This window comes from Acomys minous, assembly GCF_964271855.1.
Source record: "Acomys minous genome assembly, chromosome: 1".
NCBI classification, from domain to species: Eukaryota; Metazoa; Chordata; class Mammalia; order Rodentia; family Muridae; genus Acomys; species Acomys minous.
In genome coordinates this window covers 19,515,489-19,537,266 of record NC_140483.1, presented here as the reverse complement: position 1 = coordinate 19,537,266, position 21,778 = coordinate 19,515,489, and the positions used below count along the sequence as shown (strand labels likewise).

The following is a 21,778-nucleotide window of genomic DNA, read 5'->3' as shown; positions in this document are numbered from 1 at the left end:
GAAGAACAAATCAGTATCAAGGTGTTTTACGATTTTTAAAAAATTTATCTCATTTCCAATATCACGGATATGTTAATCAAGGGGAAAACACATTGGAGGTCATCTATGGTGGTCCACATTGCTGTGGCAACCCTGTCAGATGTCCTGCCCAAGGAAGATTTTTTAAAAAACCTTTCAATCTTATGAAATGACTCAATAGATAAGGGCACTGGCTTCCAAGCCTGATAGTGTAAGTCCCTCCCTCAGAGCTGAGAAGTGACAAGACAGAACCAGTCCCACAAGCATTCCTCTGACCTATGCATGGGAGCCGGGATAGGCACATTCACATGCACGCTCTCACACGAAAGGAGCTAAGGAAGAAGAAGAAAAAACAGCTGCCACTAGGAAGATGAAGAGCTGGAATGTTCTGTGGCAGCAACAACTCTGCATGGGAGGCCGAAGCAGTGTGTGTGTAAAAGAAGGGTGCTGCTGAGGTGAAAGGTCACTATTTAACATCAGACCCCATATAGGCAATATCTCTGAGGAAGGCCACTCATTTCCTTGACTTCCTCTCCTTTGTCATCAGAAGAAGCATTTTTCCATGGTTACTTGGCCCCCTCCCCCAGTCCTCCTAGCTCTGTTAGAAGTCTTATCTATGTTTATGAACTTGGTCATGACCTTTGGACTTCCATGCCTTTCCCCGTAACTGGCTTTTAGTACAAATTCCAGTTGTATTTCTTCAGTTGGGGAGAAAATTCCTTCATGTTATTTCATTCTCACTGCAGACTCAACAGCCACAGAAACCCACATCATCATCTGCCAACACCAGGCCCTCAGGGCTCCCACCTCTTCCGCTCCCATAGTCTTTTCTCACCAGGAGAAGCCCCAAGCGAAGAGCTTCCAACAAGCCTTTTTGTGACAAGTCTTTGTAAGCAACCATCCTTCTCTGATTCCTCTGGCCAGCTCTCAGCATTTTCTCCACACTGTAGCCTCAGGACCCCCAATTTTATTGAAGACCAACTAGGTACTAACTGTTTGGCTGTGAGTAAATGATCCTGGCAGTTAATTTTGTTCAGTGGGAGGTCTTTCATTCAGCAAAGAGCGTTGGTTCTTTTATGTTTCTGTTGACTTCTGGCCTTGAGTTTGGAGCTGGGGTTCCGTTCCTGTCAGAGCCCCGCCTCAGGTGGTCATCATTGTTCAGAAAGGCAAGAGCTCCTGACACTATCAATGAAACTTGGAAATCTACAAAATAGGAAACTCAGAAAGCTAAGATAGATACAAGACCCATCTTGGAGGTCCCTCTCCAAGATGCTATAGACAGCACACAGTTTCTGGGGGTTAGGAAACTGTTCAATGGAGCTGTGTGCACATTGGGAGGGGAGCCCCAAATAATACCACTTTTTTACCTCAACTTCCATATTAGAGTGGGCTTTTCACTGATACAGCTACATAAGAGTCAGCCATTCCCTTATAGGTAGTCCATCAACCATGCTCCTGTAAGTAACTCAAATGAACTCATCCATTTCTAATGTTAGACAAAATAGAATAATTTCTTTGGTCTGTTATGCTGTACTTAACCTGAGAAGAAGGGACATTTGTCCATGTCTTTCTAGGAAAATCCACACAACACAGAGAAATAAGGAGCACACAGGAAGGACCCCGAGCAATCCAGGGGAAGACGCGTGTAGGACTGATGGGCTCCTGAGGCTGTGGGGTCAAAGAGAGGGTGGGACATGATGTTGGACAAGAGGTAAGCCCTTACAGTAGAAGCTGTGTCTGGATTTGGTTCTATGGCAGATGCCCTAGACATGGTGATGATCTGCTGGAATGATTCTCGAAGACTATGAAAGCTACAATCCAGATTAATGAAATAGAAATACAGACACTTCCATTCTGTATTATAAACATTTAAAATCTCAGTGAGTTAAGCATGCTAACATAGATCCTAAGCAAAAAAAAAAAAAAAAATCAATCGATAACTAAATAATAAGTAAAATTTGAAGAAACAAAAACAGTCAAAAAACAAAGCAAACAAACAAAACTACATTTCTAGGATGGTCTCAGCATTAAGCCTGTGCTGTTGTAACTAGACCCACCATTGGGCATAAGAATAGCAAAGTCCCAAAATAACACCAGGCATTGCATTTAGATGCTTTTTTTTTTCCCCAAGCATCGTGGAACTATAGTGGTTCTCACTGTAATCCAATCCTGATTTGGGAGTGATTAAAAAATAGAATGTGTCTGGACACATATTTCTAGTGTTTCTAGATGGTCTATTAAAAAGATTGCTTCTTAACACATGAAACAAAAATATCAGTGATGGTGGTAAGAGGTTGCGGATAAAACTACAATCCCTTCCCACTTTCCAGGTCAGACTTGGAATGCATCGGTGGAGGGAGTGACTGATTCCTTCTGAGTAGAAGTTCCTACAATACGAAGGTAGCTCTATCCATTCATATCTCCTCACGCCTTCACCTAGGAACGCTGGACCACCTACTTCAGCAAATGTGCTTTAGAGCAAAGAGACTACTGAATGCTTTGGGGGAATCTTTCATCCCTCAGTTGTAATTGACACTACTTCCTAAAGACTGCATGAACCACCTTGCCAGCCTATCGATGTGGAAGCAGTCAATGCTACTCTGATCACAGCTAAAGACTGGTCCTTGCTGGGTCACTGTGTGCAGAGCTGTTCCTTGGGAAAACCTGCTCACCCACTGTCATCCTCTCCAAATACAAAACTAGAAAGGACTCCCTTGGAGGTTTGCAGAGGCCTCACTTTGATCCCTTGACTTCAGGTAAGAACTGCTACAACAAGGAGCAGCAAGGAGGGACTCTGAAACTGCTCCTATCCCCAGCAAAAGGAGGAGTGGCAGGGAGGGAGAGTGAAGGAAATGCAGAAAGAGTTTATTATTGCTCTGGCCCCCTAAGTAGCCCTATTTACTTCACATGTGTCTGGAAATTGCAGCGCAACATTAGAAGTGGTCTCTGCCGGAGTATCAAGTGGCATTTTTGCCCTACCTACTAGCAAGAGAACACGATGAAATCTACTTTCCTGTGGGATGGACACCCACCCATTTTGTATATTCTGTTGACTCTGGGCTATTTGCAATATTATGCATCTTAGCAGAATATAGCCTGCAGAAACCTGTGCGCATTCTGTACAAGGTAATGTCATGTGACAAGAGCTAGGTTAGAAATATAGGTCCAATAGGCCTGTTCAGGAATTCTTGAGAAGTACTTAAACTATGTACCATAAGAGATTAGCTAATTAACTTTACAAGAATTCTGGACACTTTTGAAACCAGACAGGATAGAATGGATATGCGTTTCTTCTTGCGTCCAGTAAGTGCTCTTATATATACAACAAATATATGTATACAACAAATATATGTAAGAGAGCCTTGCAGGGTGGAGGAAAGAGGCTATGAGGTTTCACATAGTTCATCTTTGGTTATTTGCCTGGCATGGCCTTTGTGTTTGAGAAGCTGTAGCCATGGATCTGGTAAGGGGGGTTGGGGGCCTTGCAATGCCACAGGTCAAAGTGGAATGTCCCTGTTTAATAAACCCAGATGAATTATTGTCATGTTGAATTTAAGTTTAAAAAAAAGTCTACACAGTGAATCATACATGTGCAATTTTATTACGGTTTTTTATTTTTTATTGATCATTGCATTTCTTAAACGGTAGATAATTCAGTTTGCAAGAAAATGACAACACTGTGAAACTGAGATGTGTTTAAATTAAGAAATGTTGAAGCCTGTGGAAAGTAAACAAAGCCTCAAAACAATTTCTGGCTTCTGTAAGACACGAGTGTGGTGCACTGGCTACAAGAGAGAAGGTGAGACTTACAGTGGCCTGCTGTTTGCATCTGTTTCTCAAAACTTCCTCATTCAATATTTCTTATTCCAAGAACACTGTGGGTGCATTCTGCATTCAACTGGAGGCTGTCTTGGAAAAGGCATGAAGCTCCTATAGACTGGGACTGAGAGCCATCCCCACCAACTCTGCTTGTCCCATGTTTATTTCTGATTCTCCTAGAAGATCCCAAGGCCCCAAGGACAGTTCATAACATGGGCCAGGGGTGAACTCCCAGAGGCTGGATAAATGCACTCTGAGTGCACCAAGGTCCTTTGCTACTCAAGGACATGGATGCAGAACTCAGCTTTTATGGCACATGACACCAGGATCACATATAATCCTAGGGTATCTTTATTTGTTCTATAACTTAATAGTATACCTATAAAATAATTACATTATACTTATAACTTTTCTTCATTATAAACAAGACAAAATTTAAATACGATTTGAGCCATTTGAAGGTAAACTTTATACAAACAATAATCAAAGAAGTAGCCTCAGACCACAGCGTATCATATAGCTTTCATGGGTACACCCATGATTGGGATTAAAAAAAAAAAAGAATGCTCACATATATACTTTGTGGGTTCCTAACTTAACTCTTGCTCTACTTGTGTGGGCCCCCTTAATAGAATGACATGGCTTGGCTTTGCAGCTGGGTGAGATGCTTCCCTCTTCTTGTTAGACTCCATCAACCTCCATCAATGACACTCATATCTCCTTCGCAGCTTTTCTGTTTCATGTGCTGCTAAGGCTCCAGCCTGCGATATTCTGCTAAAAGTAAAAACCGGCAGCTCTGACCTCAGGCTCTCTCTTCACTGTTCACCTTCATCCCCAGGCATTTCAGCCCTCTATGGATTCCTCCATTTCTCCTTGTTTCTTTCTCCTGATTGCAGACTGTGCTCTCACATTTTGGAAGCTAACATCCCCTTCAAACCGCAGTCTATGCTCAGGGTTTACTGTGTGGCAGAAGTAAACTAGAAAACTTGCATTGCAATGCAGGCAAAGAGTCAATGGCACCCCCCAATGACACTCATGCCAATCCTCCTCCTCCTCCAGATGACAGGCTGGAGAGCTAGCATCATCACCTGACCCATAGAGGGTCAGGAAGCCTGAATCTCTAAGCAGCTTACGGATGGATGGTCTCTGTCACATGCTAGGAAACCCACTTTTGGGCAAGACCATGCACTCAGAAATGACCAATTTTAGGATCTGAGTGCATGTCATTCCCACCAATGGCTTCTCATTCACATTTGGCAGATTCCATATATGTCATTGACAGGGAGACTTCCACAGCACAATTGCACAAAGAGATGGAACTTGAGTGTAGGTTTTGGAGGAAAATAAATGATTTTAATATCCTCACGTCAAAAGACCACACAACAGAGACCTCAACAACTCAACCAGCAAAATCAAAAGGTGGTTAAAAGGTTTCTTGGTATTTTTAGGGCTCTATTCTTTGTGAAGGAAGCTATTCTCTGAGTGATAGTTCAATTACGTCACTACCCTCTGTCTTTGCTTTGTATTTCTGCCTGTGCCACAAAATGTCTCAATACGATATATTCTTACATGCCTTCTAATAGAAAATATTTTTGGCTTAGTGTAATAGCCATGAAAACAGTCCCAGGTCTTATCTCACATGTGCCTAACAAGCTTCACAACTTCTCAGTGACTCCTCTGTGGACACCTTCTGTCCCGGTCTGATTTCTACACTATGCTGCTATGCTTTAGTGCCTTCTGTGATGTCATACTAAAAGTAAAATCATGACGTTTCCCTTCTCCCTGCTCAAGCAGGAAAAAACAAAATGTGCATGGCAATGACTTATCGCTGACTTGGCAGTATTTCTTTGCAAAATACCTTTTCCACAGATCACTCCCTGCTCCACTCCTTATTCAGAATGGTGCTGAAAAGCCAGAGTCCAAACATGTGCCTTGCTATATGAATAAGTCGATAATACTTTTAACCGCTTTTTTTACATGATCGGTCAATTATAAAACTGGCCTCAGTACAGAGACCTTGTGTGTAATAACAGGCTAACTGCAGGGCAGGGCAGTGGGAATAGCATGCACATTAGAGTTCATCTTGAGTCCACAGATGGGAGCTGTGAGGAGCAAGAAAGAAGGAGTTGGTGGTGTCTAGAGGTGTGGAGGTTGGGTCTGGCCTGCTCAGCACAGTTCCTAGGAAAGTCCATTTCCTGATCCACTTAGCTCGCCTTGTCCTCGTGGTATCAGGTTCGTCTGGAGACCCCTTGTAGGTGATCATTTCCTTTATGGATACTGCCCACATCGGCATCACAGCAGAGGCAGAGCAGGGCAGTTCCCACATAAGAAGAATGAATGCCCACACCACAGAGGTCTGGTGGCCAGCAGAAATTTGCAACAGAAGAGTGGAGCTGGAGTGTAGGATGTGGCCAGGGAAAAGCTGGCTTTTCCACGTGGTGGAAACGTCAATCCCAGATTGACAGTGCATCGCCTGAAAAGTCCTGTCTAATTGCTAGGAGTGGAGTTTTCCAACATCTTCTGTGTCCGAACCACAACTCGGTTTGGGAGACACAAGTGTGGCCAGGGATGGATCTGGGACAAGTCGACAAAGCTCCACTTGTGGTCCACATTTGTGACAAGGACACTGTTAGCCCTAAGAGACGCATTTGCTGCTGACAGGGACACCGGGCAGAGTGTGAGTGAGCTCGACAGAAGTGGTGGTGGTGCGACCCAGGGACAAGGGCGCTCATGGCTGAGCTATATCCTGCCCGGGTGAGTTCACTGCTTGTCGGAGTCACTCAGGTTTACAGACATGCACCGGCAATGCTTCACCTTCTGGATTTTCTTGATTCGGAAAGGTGGGTCGAGACCGGGGCATTCGAGCTCCACGATGACAGAGGTGACGCGCTGGGGCTTGCAGAAGGCGCAGGATTGGAAGGAATCCTCCTCCTTCTTCACGTGCCGCGGGATGTAGAAGGAGTTGCACTGGCCGTAGCAGAAGCGGTTGAGGATGGTGCGGCTGCGGCAGCCTTCCTCACTCACCGTCTGCCGCAGCGGCTGTGTCTTGCACCAGTCACTCTTGAGGTACTTCCGTTCGGTGACCACGAGGGCCTCCTGACTGGAGGCCAGCACCTCCTTGATCTGGTGATGCCATCTCTCCGAATTGTTGCTGCTGCCATCCTTGTAGGGCGAGGGGATGGCGCCCGCGGGCCGGTTCTTCCGGGCTTCAGCTACCTTTACTAGGACAGTCACCAGAAGAAGCAAGGTAAGCGAGAGCTTCCAGAACATCCTGCAACGAGAAGAAGAGTTGGTCGGGATGGGTTATCTCGTAGTGAACATCCGGCTTTCCCTCTTCGTTAGTGTTTAGGGCTGGATACCGAGACATTAAATAGTACAACAGGAGGCAGCTGAGACAACACTACACACAACCCTATAGCAAGTGTGCTGTAGCACTATTAGAAGGCCTTGCTGGGGTTTGAATGGGAAGTGTCCCTTATAGCTCATGTTGTTTGAATACTTGGGGCCCATCTGGTGGGGACTGGCTGATGGAAGTTACTTATCACTGAGTGAGATAGCTGGTGCTACTCCCTGTCTCCTCTTTACAGTCGTGCTGCTGAAGAGCCCTGTCTGCGTTGCTGTCACAGCACCTTCCCTGAAGAGGCAGGCTGTATCCCTTCTTTTTTTTTTTTTTCCTTAGAAATAAAAATCACTTTCTTGTAATGAGCCACACACACACACACACACAATGACAGAGCCATCTTAACCCATTTCCCTCCTCTAAGGATGCTGTTAGTAGCAAATTCCATCCGAAAAGTTCTAAATGAGCTCTCCTTTCTCAAGATGGTTGGTTGGCTGAAAGAAACTTGGCCCAGACAAGACAAACACTCACAATTCCCAGGAACTAGGAACTGATACTTTGTGGATTAAACTGAAATGTGTTTTCTTAAGTGAACAAGACCATTCATTTAAGGGTACATTTGTGAGACTCAGCATCTGCTTGGATCCCCTGCCAGGTGGAGTCTTTCAGAGGACCTCCATAATGGGCTACCTTCTGATTCCTTCTCTTCAACTGCTTCTGGTGTCTACTCTACTGGTCCTTCTGAATGAGAATGAGAATTAAGCATTCTCCCTAGGGTCCCACTTGTTATTTAGCTTTGTTAGGGTCTGTGCATTGGACTGTGGTTATCCTGTATCCCTTCTTACAGTGTAAGCTAACAGTTTCAGAGGTGGCTAAGTCAGGCATTTCATCACAGCAACAAGAAAAAGACCATTGATATAGCAGTAAGTTGAACGATTTCAGAAATAAACAAAACAAAACAAAACAAAACAAAACAAAAAAACAAAAAACATGAAGCCAGTAGTGTTTATGTAGCCCAAAGCTCGGGTGCGTTAGCAGCAATAGCAGCACCCAGCATTTCTCTACAGGTGTGCACAGTGTGGGTTGATGCTGGCTTAACTGATTGACCTGGGAGTCTCTTCACAGCCAGCTCATTTGCATCTCAAACAGCCTTAGGCTCTACCCACCACTGATTCCCCACTTTAGGAAGAAGTAAACTGAGGCCCACAGAGGGTGAGTCCTCCATCCCAGATTGTATTCTTTAAGTTCTAGAATAGCTACAATTTATTGGTTCTCAAGATATATCAAAAGGTTTTCAGTTTCCTTTCATATGTAAATGTAATTAATAGAGTTGCATAAAGCGGGTGTGACTGCTCTCCTAATTTCATGCATGAGGAAACAGGCTTGGAAAGGCTTTGCAACTTGCCAAAATTACAAAGGCTGTATATGAAGTATTAGAATGCAGGCATCCCAGCTCTATAACCTTGGCATCCATGAATGTAGCTAGTTCTTTCTGTAAAAGTTGTGTTAAAATGCCTCTTCTAAGTCACAGTGTGTGTCACTGTTACTATCCACATCATCGCAAAGATGGTTCCTTCCGTCATCAAGTACATCCAGGAGAGAACTGACGCTGGAGTGAACGCTCTCAGAGGTTTTGCTAACACCAGTATTTTCCTGTTACCGTTGTGCTGTCAAATATCCTCCAGGTCCCATGGAACCCCCCAGAGTTTTCATGTGGAGGACCCTGTAGGAGGCAGAACCTGAAGCCTTTGTGGGTTTGCCCTTGAAAGACACTCAGGGATGAGCATCCCCCTTTTCTCTCTTACTTCTGGGCTGCTTTCTCTGCCGCGCACCTTCATCTGGCACTCTTACATCCATGGACTAAAACCTTCAAAACTGTGAGCCAAAATAGACCTCTCATCTTTTTCCGTTATCGCGGGTATTTTTTTTTTCAGTAAAGGAAAAGCGACTAACAGTGGAAGCAATGGTCACCTGGGATGTAAAGGTACGAGGAAAATGTGCCTATGGTGCTTGGAGAAGAAGCAGGAATAATCTAGGTAGTTTGAAGTCTGGGGTCCTTAAAAATCTTAAAAGGATGGGATGAGTAGATGGCTTAGAGGGTCACGTGCTTTCCCACGACAGCAGGAAGTCCTGTGTTTGGATCCCCAACAACCAACCATGTAAAGAAAAGCCTGGCGTGGAGGCACACACCTGTGATTCCAGGCTGGAGGGCAGAGAGAGGAGGATTCAGGGTTCACTGGCTATCCAATCTAGCCAATCCCTGAGCCCCGGGTTCAGTAGGATCCATTCTCAAAAATAAGGTAGGGCAGAAAAATCCAAAGCGAATTTGTCCCAATGATGCCGATGCTACCGGAAACACAGACTATTGTTGGAGAATGTGGACGGCATTGACCAACGAAAGAAGCCTTAGAGAACCGAGAAGGAGAGAACGGGCTTGCTTCTTCCTGTTAGTATAAAAACATTTGTCCACCACAGTTATTACATTTTAGGTCCAAGTTTCTTTTAAGGGCTTTTCTCACGCTTCCTTGGTTCCACACATGAAGTGTCGTATGAAAATGGCCGCACTCCCAGCCGACTCATGGCAAGAGTTGAGACTGGGACTCACTCGGCTTATTGGATCTGTGGAGTGATTTGTGATCTCAATAGCCTCTTAAAAAGGAGAGCCTTTGGGTTCTATTTTAATAATTTCCAAAATTATTAACATGCTAAGTAAACAAGGCCAGAGTTTTCCAGTCTCAGCCAGGAAAGATTCGTGGCCAGCCTCAGTCCTTAGCTCCCAGCTCCAACAACAGCTTATCGCGAATTCTTGGTTCACGTGCCTGTCCTTCCAGAGCTCCTCGCTGTTGTCAGGGAGAAGGGAGCTAAGACAGACCCTGATCGATCTGGGGCAGAAAGTCTTCGTGTGTGAACAGTATTGGATGTGGTGATTAGTAACAGGCGTTCTTTGAACACTTGAAAATGGCACGCAAACATCTGGCACTCATCCCTGGAAACCCTGTCTCCCAGAAACTGAGGAAGTAAAACACACTTCCAGCTTTTAAGAAAGGGAAAGCTATTGATGAAATCTACATAACTGAGGCCAAGTCTGCCTCTCCTCCCCATCCCAACTCTCTCATGCACACATCTCATCTCTCCTTCACATGTGGCAGTAAGAAGCTGGCAAGGACCTGGCATCTCCGCACCAGGACGGATGAACCAGTTGCTTACCTGTTTTGTTACAATGACTGTTGGGGGAGGGGTCCTTATTATTTCAGGGCCAGTTGAGCCAGCTGCTGCCACTGACACCTACTCTGCTGGCCCTTGCTCCTATAGGGGTCATAGGAGAAGCGAAGGCACACACCCATCTCTTGTTTATCATCCATCTCCCACACACACGTCAGTGGGCTTACCAGGACCCGAGGTTAGCATCTGAACACCGTCCTGAACCCCTTTGCTATTCAGAGCGGTGGCTGGCACATAAGCACCTCGCAGAAATGCTGCTACAACAGCCGCCAGTAATGACAGCGCGAGGATACTTGGTTTTACTCTCACATCTTGTGTTTGGCTTGTATCAGAAGAAACTCATAAATAACTCCTGTTGGTTTTATTAACCGTCCTCCTGGCCTGACAGTGTTGTCAATTTGCAAAGTATGCCAGGACTATAAACGCTGATGGCTGAAGCAGATGAGGTTGGACAACGTTGACTGTATAAAGAGAGAGTTGGTAGTGGGAGTATTGTCCCTCAGTGAATGCCCTTGGGCCCGGCCTTTGAAGCCAGAGCAGGCTACCACTTAGGCAGCCATGGGTCAAGAGTAAAGAGATGGTCCATCACCGGAAGCTGCTAATTTCTAGAAGAGCTGTGGCAGTACTGAGTCAAGACTAATACCAACAAGCAAAAGCCAAGGATTCAAGGAAACAGGGCCATGACTCCGAGAGTGACCCTGCTGGGTTTTAGACATCAGGGCAATGCAGCACTGGTCTGGGTAGGAGTAGAAGATAGGATGGCGACAGAGCATTTTCTGTATCCTGAGAGTTCTGGAACACCAGGGAAAGACGAAGAAAAGTGCCTGACATAAATTCCTCTACTGTAGCCCACGAGGCCGACTCTAACCAAGCAAAACAAATGCAAAGCCAAACCCGCAGCCATGTTAATCACCGTGGAGTGTTGTTTATGTGTATTCGACAGCCACAGATTCGACAGCCACAGATTCAACAACCAGAAGTTCTCCATCTGTCATTTTGATTCTTATACCACGAAGGTAATGTTTAGTTAGCTCCTTGTCTAGCTCCCTAGAGACACATGTGGATTTCCTTGGTCTCCCAGATCATCCTTAGCATGGGGTAGCTTGTTGCTGAAACCACTTATCTAACCCTGGCAACTGTAAACTGAGGCAAACGGGTGCCCACGGGGCCAAAGCCAACCTGAGGTTCCGTTTTATAAATTAGCTTGTGCTGGAGCATGGCCACACCCACTCATTTACCTTTTGACTAAGGCTGCTTTGGTGCTGTAAAGTCAAAATGAGGAGCAGAGGCAGTGACAGTGACGCCCATAAAGTTAAAAAAAATTTTTTTTTTTTTTTACATTTATGTGTGGCCTTTTACAGAAAATCAGAGGAAGTCCTGCCTCAAACCCTACCCATCCAACTTAACTGTTGCCTTCTCAAGGTTTGGTTATTTGGCCACACAAAGTGCCCTTCTTTCAAAATTTCTAACTGTTCAATGTTCCAAACACAAGGGGATAGAAAATACAGTAAGTTCGGTGTTCTATCCCTGAGATTTAAAAAGCCTTGACATTTCTCATCTTTATATTACCGTCTTAATTTTGAACAACATAATATGAACATATAGAACATAATATGAACATTACAGTTCCCTCCCCCGGCTCGTTCGGAATGTCTTTTCTGAGTCTACCAGCATTCTGCCTTCGGTCTGCAGCATACCACTCACGGCTTATGTTTTATGCATGGGTATTGCTGGAGCGGGTGTAATAAGTCTTTACATAAGTAACGTCACCCTCGACTTCCCATTTCAGAAATACATGCTTGAGATTTTACACCCATGGGTAGTTGTAGACATCTGTTCATCCCTCCGCTGGGTATTAAAATGAATCGTAAACCGGGCGTGGTGGCACACGCCTTTAATCCCAGCACTCGGGAGGCAGAGGCAGGTGAATCGCTGTGAGTTCGAGGCCAGCCTGGTCTACAAAGCGAGTCCAGGACAGCCAAGGCTACACAGAGAAACCCTGTCTCAAAAAAACCAAAAAAAAAAAAAGCACAAACAAACAAACAAAAAACAAAAACAAAATAAAATGAATCGTATCCATTCATCTTACTGAGAGACTGCCCTTTGTAGCCAATACTGCTACACTCAACAGTCTTAGTATTTGTTTATTTATGAAGGATTTTTTGTTGTTGTTGTTCTGGCTTGGTTTTGGGTTTTCTTTGTGTTTGTTTGTTTGTTTGTTTGTTTAACAGGAGCCAGGGAAAAGCTGCTTCACTGGCTGTGCTTAGCGTGAGCTGGACTTGGTATCAGGGTCCCTCTTAGAGTGCTTATGCCAGCATTCTTTCCCTAGGGTAGCTGGGTCTCTGCTGCAGCACATTCTTGCCAACACTTGCTATTACCACACATGACTTTAGCCCATCTGAGAAAAAAAAATGTGAAAGGTCATCTTATGATTAATTTGCAAGTCTCTGATTGGAAAGTCACATCAGGTTCAAACACAGTTGTCCCCTGACTACAGAGGAAAGATTGCAATTCCTCTGACGGCACAGACGTTGAAATATTCGGAGAGGCAAAGCTCAGAAGCCCTAACTATAAATCTCTGAAGTGTCATAAAAAGACTCAGAAGTGGCTAGCCATTTCAAAGCAGAAATATCAAGGCCTCCCACATGATTCAGGAGTTTGAAATCCAAATGGGTTGTTTTACTTTTCCAAGTGACATTGTCTGGGCCAAACTGACCAGCCTTTCACCCCAGGAAAAATTCTATCTCATCTGAAAAAAATTACATCATGGTTTTAAAGAAGATTTTCAACCAAAGGGAAAAACATGATATATGGTTATGTATTTTGATTTGTGGGTATCAAAGGTATCGAAGTTCTCAGTTTCTGAGGGAATGCTGGGATATATTCAGGATAGGCAATGCAACCCAGAGGCAATTGGGAAGCAGACTGTTCCATTCGCCAAGCTCACCCTTAAGGGAACGGGCAAGGAAGCGCCGTGGTGGCAGCTGTGACATATATTGACAGGCATGGCTTCTGTTTAAGACCCATGCATCCAATTGGGAAGGGTACTAGTAGATGTCTGGGCTTTAAGCTTCCCGTACATGACTCAACATGGCTCATTGTGGACTTCTTCCAGATTTCCCTCTATAAAATGGTGTTAGTTATCACCCAGCAGACCATGTGACTGTCAGGAGGAAAGTGGGTAGATCTGACATCAAGTCGTTATCCAAGAAGTCTCCATGAGTTTTAGTTGACAGGAAGAGTAGTGCAGTCCACTGCGGGTTTTGTAGCTGGTGAATTGTTCTCCCAGACACCAGGCAGTTGTTGTTGCTTCCTTTTAGATAAGGAGCTCAGGCTGATTTCCCCCCACCCCCGAGGGGCTGGCCACAGCACAGTGACTGCTCACTCCAGTGACTTCCCTGCCCTGCCAGAGTGGTAGTGTGTTCCCAAATTTCTTTTCCCCAGGCTCATAGTATAGATTTTTCCTGTGTATCTATCCATAAAACTTAAGGAGGCTTGTCAAAGATGCTTTGAGCAGTACAAAAGCTTTCCCATTCACTCTTATTCCAACCGCTTGGTTTTGCTTGCTTTGTATCAGGTTTTAGGAACAAAAGCAGCTTGTGGTAATGTTTAACAAAATGGAACCTCCCTTTTAATTTCTCTGGACTTCATGAGAATACACACATATCTACTTTCTCTTGTCATTTCTATGTTTTTCCCTTGATTTCTTTCTTTCTCTGCTTTACTCAACAGGCTGAAGTTCATCCATAAGGACTCACTTACTCATAATCCCATCTTATTCTTCATTCATGCTATGACTTCAACCATTAGCTCTTTGCTCCTGACTCTAGACACGACCCAACAGCCTAGCAAGCACTCCCCTTACGTCCTCTAGAGTCCTAGGCTCCATATGTCCCGATTTAACCATTCCCCATGCATTGGCGGCTCTCTGACCATTCCTATCTCAGTGAACACCTCAGCTTTTTCCTTTAAAGCAAAAAGCTGAGATTGCTGGTCTACAACTTCAGAACTTATGTCCCTAGTCACTCTCACTTAGAAGAACCATACTTCTGTTCAGGCCTTGAATTCTAAGTTCATAACGAACCTTCCACATACTAGTCTGTGGAAAGTTGGTTGGTCCTATCCAGCAAGCTAGCCTCATCTCCTTTCAGTTAATTAGTCTTAACCTGGGCAGTGGTGCGCTGCTGGGAAAAATTATTTCCTAGATGAAAAAGACCTCGCCAGATATATATATATATATATATATATATATATAGATATAGATATAGATATAGATATAGATATAGATATATATGGTAGTGCAAGGATTTCATACCTGCTCTAGTAGCATTCACTGTCAACTTGACCCAGCATAGAGTCACTTGATAAGTATTAATTGACTAAGCTTTATCAGATTGGCCTGTGAGGCATGGTCTTTATCGTTAATTGGTGTAAGAGGCCCATCTGCCTATGGAGGTGCCGTTCCCTAAGTAGGTGGGTTGTTAAAAGGAAGCTAGCTGGGCCTAAGCCTGAACAAGCCAGAGCCCCAGCCAGCAAGCAGTACTCCTTTAGTGTTTCTGTGTCAACATATTGCTTGAAGACTCCAACTTCCCTCCCTATGACTGTGGCCTAGAACTGAGTATCAAACAAACCCTTCCCTCCCCTTCATTGCTTCAGGAACATTATTTGTCACAGCAACAGAACGAAACTGGAGCAGTGCCTGAGGCTGTGGGGTCCTCCTTGCAGGTATGCATGTGAGACAAAGTATCAGGCGTTTACAGTATAGGATCCAACAGGAGAGCAGTAGTATTCCTGTTTGTATAGATAAGCCCATGAATCTAATGGGGTTTGATTACTGCCTGCTGACCTCTGTGCTGGATACTTGCAAGATCAATCTTCAGTGTGTGTGTGTGTGTGTGTGTGTGTGTGTGTGTGTGTGTGTGTGTTTTCTGAACAGGTTTTCTGTGTAGCCCTGACTGGCTTAGAACTCATTGTGTAGACCTGACTGGCTTAGAACTCATTGTGTAGACCAGACTGGCCTCGAACTCAGAGATCTGCCCGCCTCAACCTCCCGAGTGCAAGCCCTGAATTTTTAAATTACATTGGTTTACTGGAAATTTGAGCTTCTCTTCTCACATATGTAATCCATCCACAACACTTGTCCACGCCTCACTTGTAGGTATCTTTGGTCCTAGGGCTCCGTCTGTCTCCTGACCTTGATGATAATCTGTCTCCTCAATGGCCTCCCTACTCCCCATTCTCAGACTGAGCAACATTTCTAATCAGAAACCGACTAAATTAGTCCTTTAAATTTCATCCTTTGAAAGTTTCCCATTGCAAATTCAACCTCTTTGGCAGTTTGCAAAGGCCTTCAACGATCTTTTTCCATTTCTTGTCTCACCCCATACCATCTTTTCACCTACTTTATATGTGAAACCCACAAAACTACATGTTCAATCCTATGCGCGTGGGCTTCTAAGCATCTGTAAATCTCTTTCTTTTTACTTTTTATTTATCACTTGTGTGCCTGATGCATTTCCTAGGGTCACTGTTAGTCACTGGGTGTTATTTGAATATTATTTTCATTGTGAAATCGTTCATGTTTCCTAAATTATCTCTGTTTCCTGTGTTTCTCATTTTTTGCAATTGCTTAGTTACAGCCAACAGACACAACATAGACACTGTATGCAATATTTTCACCCCTATTTGAATGTAAATAATTGGAAAACAAGATTTAATCTTTGTTTCCACAGCCATTTATGGTGGTTATAGAGAATGATTTGGAATATTTTTTTTTACATGTGATGAACGACTGGATGAGCGAATGGGATTTACCTTTGTTTTATAAATGTGGTTCATTTATTGGGTTGTGGAGACAGGGTCTCGTGCAGTTGAGGCTGGCCTCAGATATTGCGTGCTGTTCAGGTTGGCCTTACACTTCTGGTCCTCTTGCCTCCATGTCCCCATGGCAAGGAACACAGCCATGTGCTACCACACCCCAGCAGATGCAGCTTTTTAAAATTATTTTTAAAACTATAAACAGGAGGTTGAAGCTGACTCAAGCTTTCGGTAGAAATGATACTTGTTGCACAGTCTTCAGCAGACTGTGCAGTACATATCTCACCATCAAACCCAGGAGCATGCACTTCTGACAATTCCCAAAAACCCGTTGCCTATGACTTATTATCCCACATCTTCCCCTTCCCCTTCCACTGCTGTCCATTCCTCCTTATTCCTTGGACCACTGACCTCATATTCTCTGCAATCTCCTCCAACCACTACAGCAACTCTGCTTGGTATTCAAGTTTTAAACAGGCATCTGATTTGTTCAAACAGGTGCTATGCCCAAGAGGAGTGAAACCTTAAATGGCAATCAGTACACAAACCCACAAGCTCCATTTGTTGCTTCCCCTCCTCAAAGGATGGGATAGGAACGGTGCCTATTTTGAAACAAACGGGTTCTATTTCCTGCCCCTTTGGGCTTTCCCTTCTGTCCCCCCTAACAACAGAAAGGGACTGCTCCCACCCAGCCCTACTCTTACCGTTGCTCTTTCTCATTTTACTTTCTAGAAATAAAAAGCGTTCATTCATAAAGCGCGCATAACAAGAAACATCTCCCCACACTAGATGCCTCCGCAAAGAGGTAGGTCACAGAAATGTGTAAGTCTATCTTTCATAACTAGTTACCAAGTTCATAGAATATTTATACTATTTGATTCAATACTGTTATCCATTATAATAATTAATCCACAGGAAATTTTTTAATATTTCAAGCTTTATGGCCACTGAATAAAAAGTAAAACATATGCTTTCTTTCCCTGAAAAGAGTGGCAGAACAAAACGTAAAACACAAGTATAAAACCTCCTAGAGAAGCGAAAGTGAAATGCACTCTTAAGGAGAAAAACATTATGTAAAATTTTCTTTAAAGGGATATTTTATATGTACTTAAAAAACATGTAATAATATTCATGAACTACTTACACTATTTAGATCCCTCTAGAGATATGAAGAGGAAGGATTTCAGTTTGAAACACCCAATTGGATATATTCTTTAAATGACACTCACTGCAAAATTTGGATGTCCACTAAAAAGCCAAAAGTTATATTTAGAAATAACGACATTGGGGAGTCATACAATAATGTACGCAGCAGTCTACTATTACATCGCATAAATATGAATAGTGCAGTACTGACGCTGGGCAAGAACACTAACTCACCCTCCATTTCTTTAGTTCATAAAACATTTATATCCCTATATAAATGTTGGGAAAGCGCTCAAGCTCCATTCCTCTCTGATTCATTCACTTGTGTCCCTCAAGCTCTGTAACCTCTCTTTCTTGACAGTTTTTCAAAAATACTTAGTTGGCTAATCGGTCTGAAGAGACTGGAAAACCCTGTATTAAGTAATCTAATTGAAACAAGAAGTCTGGTTTGGTTGGTGTTGCTTCTCAGGCGCTCTACCTCCTTCGAGTTAGCCGCTATTGACAACTGATGCTGGACTCAGACAAATTGGAGGGCAAACCCAAGGCTCTGGACCAAAGAAAACAAACATAATCAGAGACAACCAGGAGACTTGAAACATGCCAATGGAGAGGGAGCTATGGAAAAACTGAAGAAAAAAGTGTTGAAAACATATTAAAAATGAATACCAAGAGTAAAACCACTCTCTGCTCACATGCCCTCCATAGGTGGCACTTTTGTTAAAGCTGTGCACATTAATTGATCCATTTGTTCATTGTCCATGCTCTGTGCACCTCCCTGAAGTTTGATACATGACAAGAATTATTAGGATCCTAGAGCAAGAAAAAGGTTACAGCAACCTTGGAAACAGAATTTGCAGTTGGGTTTCTGAAAAGAGCCATGCCATCAAAACTCCTGGCCTAAACCAAGGGCCTATGGAGAGAGAATGGAAGAGAACATTTTAGAAAGTTATGTTTTAAAAGATCTAAGAATAAGGAAGAAGAGAAAATCTGGGTTATTAAACATCAGTCAATTGGACATTGGGGTTGCCCCTGTCTCTTTATCATAAGAGATCAGAATAGAGCTGTTCCCTGGGGACAGGAAGTCTATATGTACTAGGAAAGAAAATGCCAGCAGAGATTGGTTGCAGGAAGTAGAGCTGTAGTTCTTTCTGGCTAAGGTAGGGTAGAAAGATAGCTTGCCTGTGAAGCAGAAGGGAAATGGGATGATGATGGCGGGGTAAATTCTGGGACAAACAGGCTTTCCAGTGCAGGGCAGTAAGGAGGCCCAGCAGGATAACCTTGCAAATGCAGGAAGAAGAAAGTCTGTCAGAAGTTAGGTGAGACAACATCTTTAAAAGCTCCCCTTTCTGGTGAGCCTATGAGTCCCAAAGCACAGTTCCAAACCCATGGTCACACAGATGGCCCTGGTTAAACCCAGTGGGTCCTAAAACAATCAGAGACATGAATGTGGAAAAGAGGTGTCTAGGGAAATATGGGGTATGTGAGGCAGGGAAGATGAGAGATAGGGTGAGAGTAATTTAGAATTCATTATATGCAAGCATGACATTGTCAAAGGAAAAACCTAATTAATGAAAAGTAAATCTTTCCTGGGTGGATGGCTTTGTGTCCAGGTTGATGGATGAGTTCCAGAGAAGGCAGATGTGGACAGGAGCAAGCTTGGAAAGGATGGAAAAGAAGGCAAGAGGAAAATGATTTGCTTTCCAATATTTCTGATATCCTTTCACACACTCAACAAACTAAGTAGACTATTGAGAAGGACGAAAGGTGGTTTTCTTTCTTTTGATGATAAGGATTAAACCCAGGGCCATGTGAATGCTAGTTCTGTCACTTAGATATACTCCCATCCCTCTTTCCCCCAAGTAGTGTTATTGACTTATTGTTCACATATCATATTCTTTGCCTATTTATAGCACACCACCTCCAGCCCCAGGCCAATTCTGTACACATGAGACTCTTATTTTTCAGCTCTAGGAAGATATATTAGTGATTCAAATGTTTGACACACAAGCAGAAGGGCATGATTCCCAGCGCCAGCATCCTTGCTAAAAGCTGGGCATGGTGGCACATACTTTTATAAAAATCCATGCACTGGGCAGGCAGAGGCAGGCAGATTCCCAGAGCTTTCTGGCCAGCAACTCAAGCCTAATTGGTGAGCTCCAATAAGAGACTCCTGTCTCAAAAACAAAACAAAACGGAAAAAAAACAAAAAACCAAAGGGTAGAGCTTCTGAGAGATGACACTCATCGTTGATGTCTTCTTTACACACACACACACACACACACACACACACACACACAGCTGCACAAATGTGTACTTTCACACATGAGAACATGCAAGAGTTCCTGCACATAAACACATACATATTCTTTTTCGTTTCCGTTTCATAGGCTCTGTAACATAATGAAGAAATGGAGGCTGAGTCACCTTGAAGCAATGGACAAAATGCATCAAACATCAAGCTGCTGCCTGGCCTTGATTGATGCCCACTCTACTTTTTCTGTGAATTGTTTTGTCTCCCAGTGATCAACCTTCTCCCAGCATACCTGACTTACTGGTTCCCTCTGGTAGAAAAACTGCACCAGAGTAGAGACCAAGTCTACCATATCCCTGTAATTTAGCACATGTCTCACCACATAAAAGATGGGCAATGAACACGTATGGAGCAAATGAATGGAGAACAATATTTTTGAGAAATTACAGATGTTGCATTTGCTGGTATTCAAACATCCAGACTATAAGTGATATTTGAGAGGGAAAAGTCTGGGAGGTTAAAGGCATCATTCCTTTGCTTTTTATTTGGGAAATAAAGCAAATTTAAGTGTACCATTCATGCAGCAAATATTTACTGAATGCACATGTGCTCATGATGTTTGGTGTCCATTCTGCATTTTATAACTCTCTGTTTAGATCTTTGCTTAGATCAGCGTAATTATAAATAATGTAAACAAAATGGACTTCCATTGAACTTTTGAAGTATTTGCAGAGAATGTTTCTTGTTAACATCAAACAGAACCACTTCTACCTTAAGCCAAGCTTATCAAATATTTTCTAACATATTGTTTCCAAATAATACTGGCATGTCTTTTCAAGAGAAAATTTCACAATAGTTGTTATTGGTATGCAATACAAATTCAATAAAGCCTCTTGCGTTCTTTAAATGTTGCTATAAACCAGATAGACCCAAGAACTTACTAAAAATGCAGACCCTGGATGCACACAGTGAAAGGAATGATGCCACTCTCCATCTGAGTTAGACCCTGAGAATTGGCATTTTTAATAGACACCCCTATTCTAATCACAGTCAAGATTATTTATCTAAACTGTAATTATCTGGGCTCTGGTCCACTGGTAAGGGTAAACTTCATTAATTATGTCTTCATTAGTAAAGATCAGAAACAAAAGAGCAGGCCTACAGAGAAAGCAGAGATGACATTAATGCAAAGAGACTGAATAGCTCTACAGGACAGCTGCCTGTGTTTAAAGCAAAGAACTTTTTTAGTGACTGGTGGTGCAGAGATGTGTGTGTGTGTGTGTGTGTGTGTGTGTGAGAGAGAGAGAGAGAGAGAGAGAGAGAGAGAGAGAGAGAGAGAGAGAGAGAGAGAGAGGAACCCCCTTTCTTGTCCATCCTAAGTGCCATGCTGCCTCTAGGAGTACCACCAAAGTGGATAGAGTGGTTGAGAATCTTAGAACCTGGATTACTGTCCCTCATTCACCCATATGCAAAGTCTTTCCCAGGAACCAGATCATTCGATGCCGCAGTGCCCGCAATCGTCTCTCCTTCTCTCCACTTTTTCTTGATGTCCTGATCTTTCTCTGACAAGAAACACTTTGTGCAAAGATGAAAGAGCCAGACAAGAAAGAGGAAGATGGCTCGGTGGCTGAAGCGCTTGCCACAGAAGCATGAAGACCACAGCTTGGATCTCCAGCATCCACAGGAAGAGTCCACTGGTATAATGCTGCCTGAAATCCCAGCACTTGGGAGGTGGAGATGGGAACACGAGGCAAGTTGCCTTGCTAGAATAGCCCTATTTGCAAGATGTGGATCAAGAAACCTGGCCTCTGTAAATAAAGTAGAATGATCAAAGAAGTGACCCAATACCAACCTCTAGCCTCCATACAAACAAACTCACATACATGCACATCTGAATACTCATGCATATACACATGTCCTATTAAGCACTCAAGCATACATCACACACTCACATACATACACAGCAAAAGAAAATTGATATACAGATCATCATTATTAGAGGGGCCATAGAAGAAAATCTGTATAGTCCAAGTAATACAGCTTTTTTTTTTTGCTGTGGTGGTGGAGGTGCCACAGATGCTTGTGATGGGAACATGGAACACAAGGCAAGTTGGCTTGCTAGAATAGCCAAATTTGCAGGATAAGGAATAGAGAAATTCTGACTC

The 21,778-nt window shown here is 43.4% G+C and overlaps 1 protein-coding gene and 1 long non-coding RNA gene across 2 annotated transcripts in view; one reads left to right on the top strand and one right to left on the bottom strand.

Annotated features, from left to right (window-relative positions):
• Window positions 1–3,600: 3,600 nt before the first annotated feature.
• GREM2 (gremlin 2, DAN family BMP antagonist) overlaps window positions 3,601–21,778 on the bottom strand; it is an 83,385-nt gene continuing 65,207 nt past the window's right edge. Inside the window, exon 2 of the mRNA XM_084792840.1 lies at window positions 3,601–7,108. Coding sequence (XP_084648966.1) covers window positions 6,598–7,107 — 510 coding nt within the window. The 5' untranslated portion in view covers window position 7,108 and the 3' untranslated portion in view covers window positions 3,601–6,597. The remainder of the gene's footprint in view (window positions 7,109–21,778) is intronic.
• LOC311603749 lies at window positions 6,963–20,505 on the top strand. The gene is made up of 3 exons (XR_014781232.1): window positions 6,963–7,084; window positions 16,949–17,021; window positions 19,750–20,505. It is a non-coding gene; the product is annotated as an uncharacterized lncRNA (long non-coding RNA).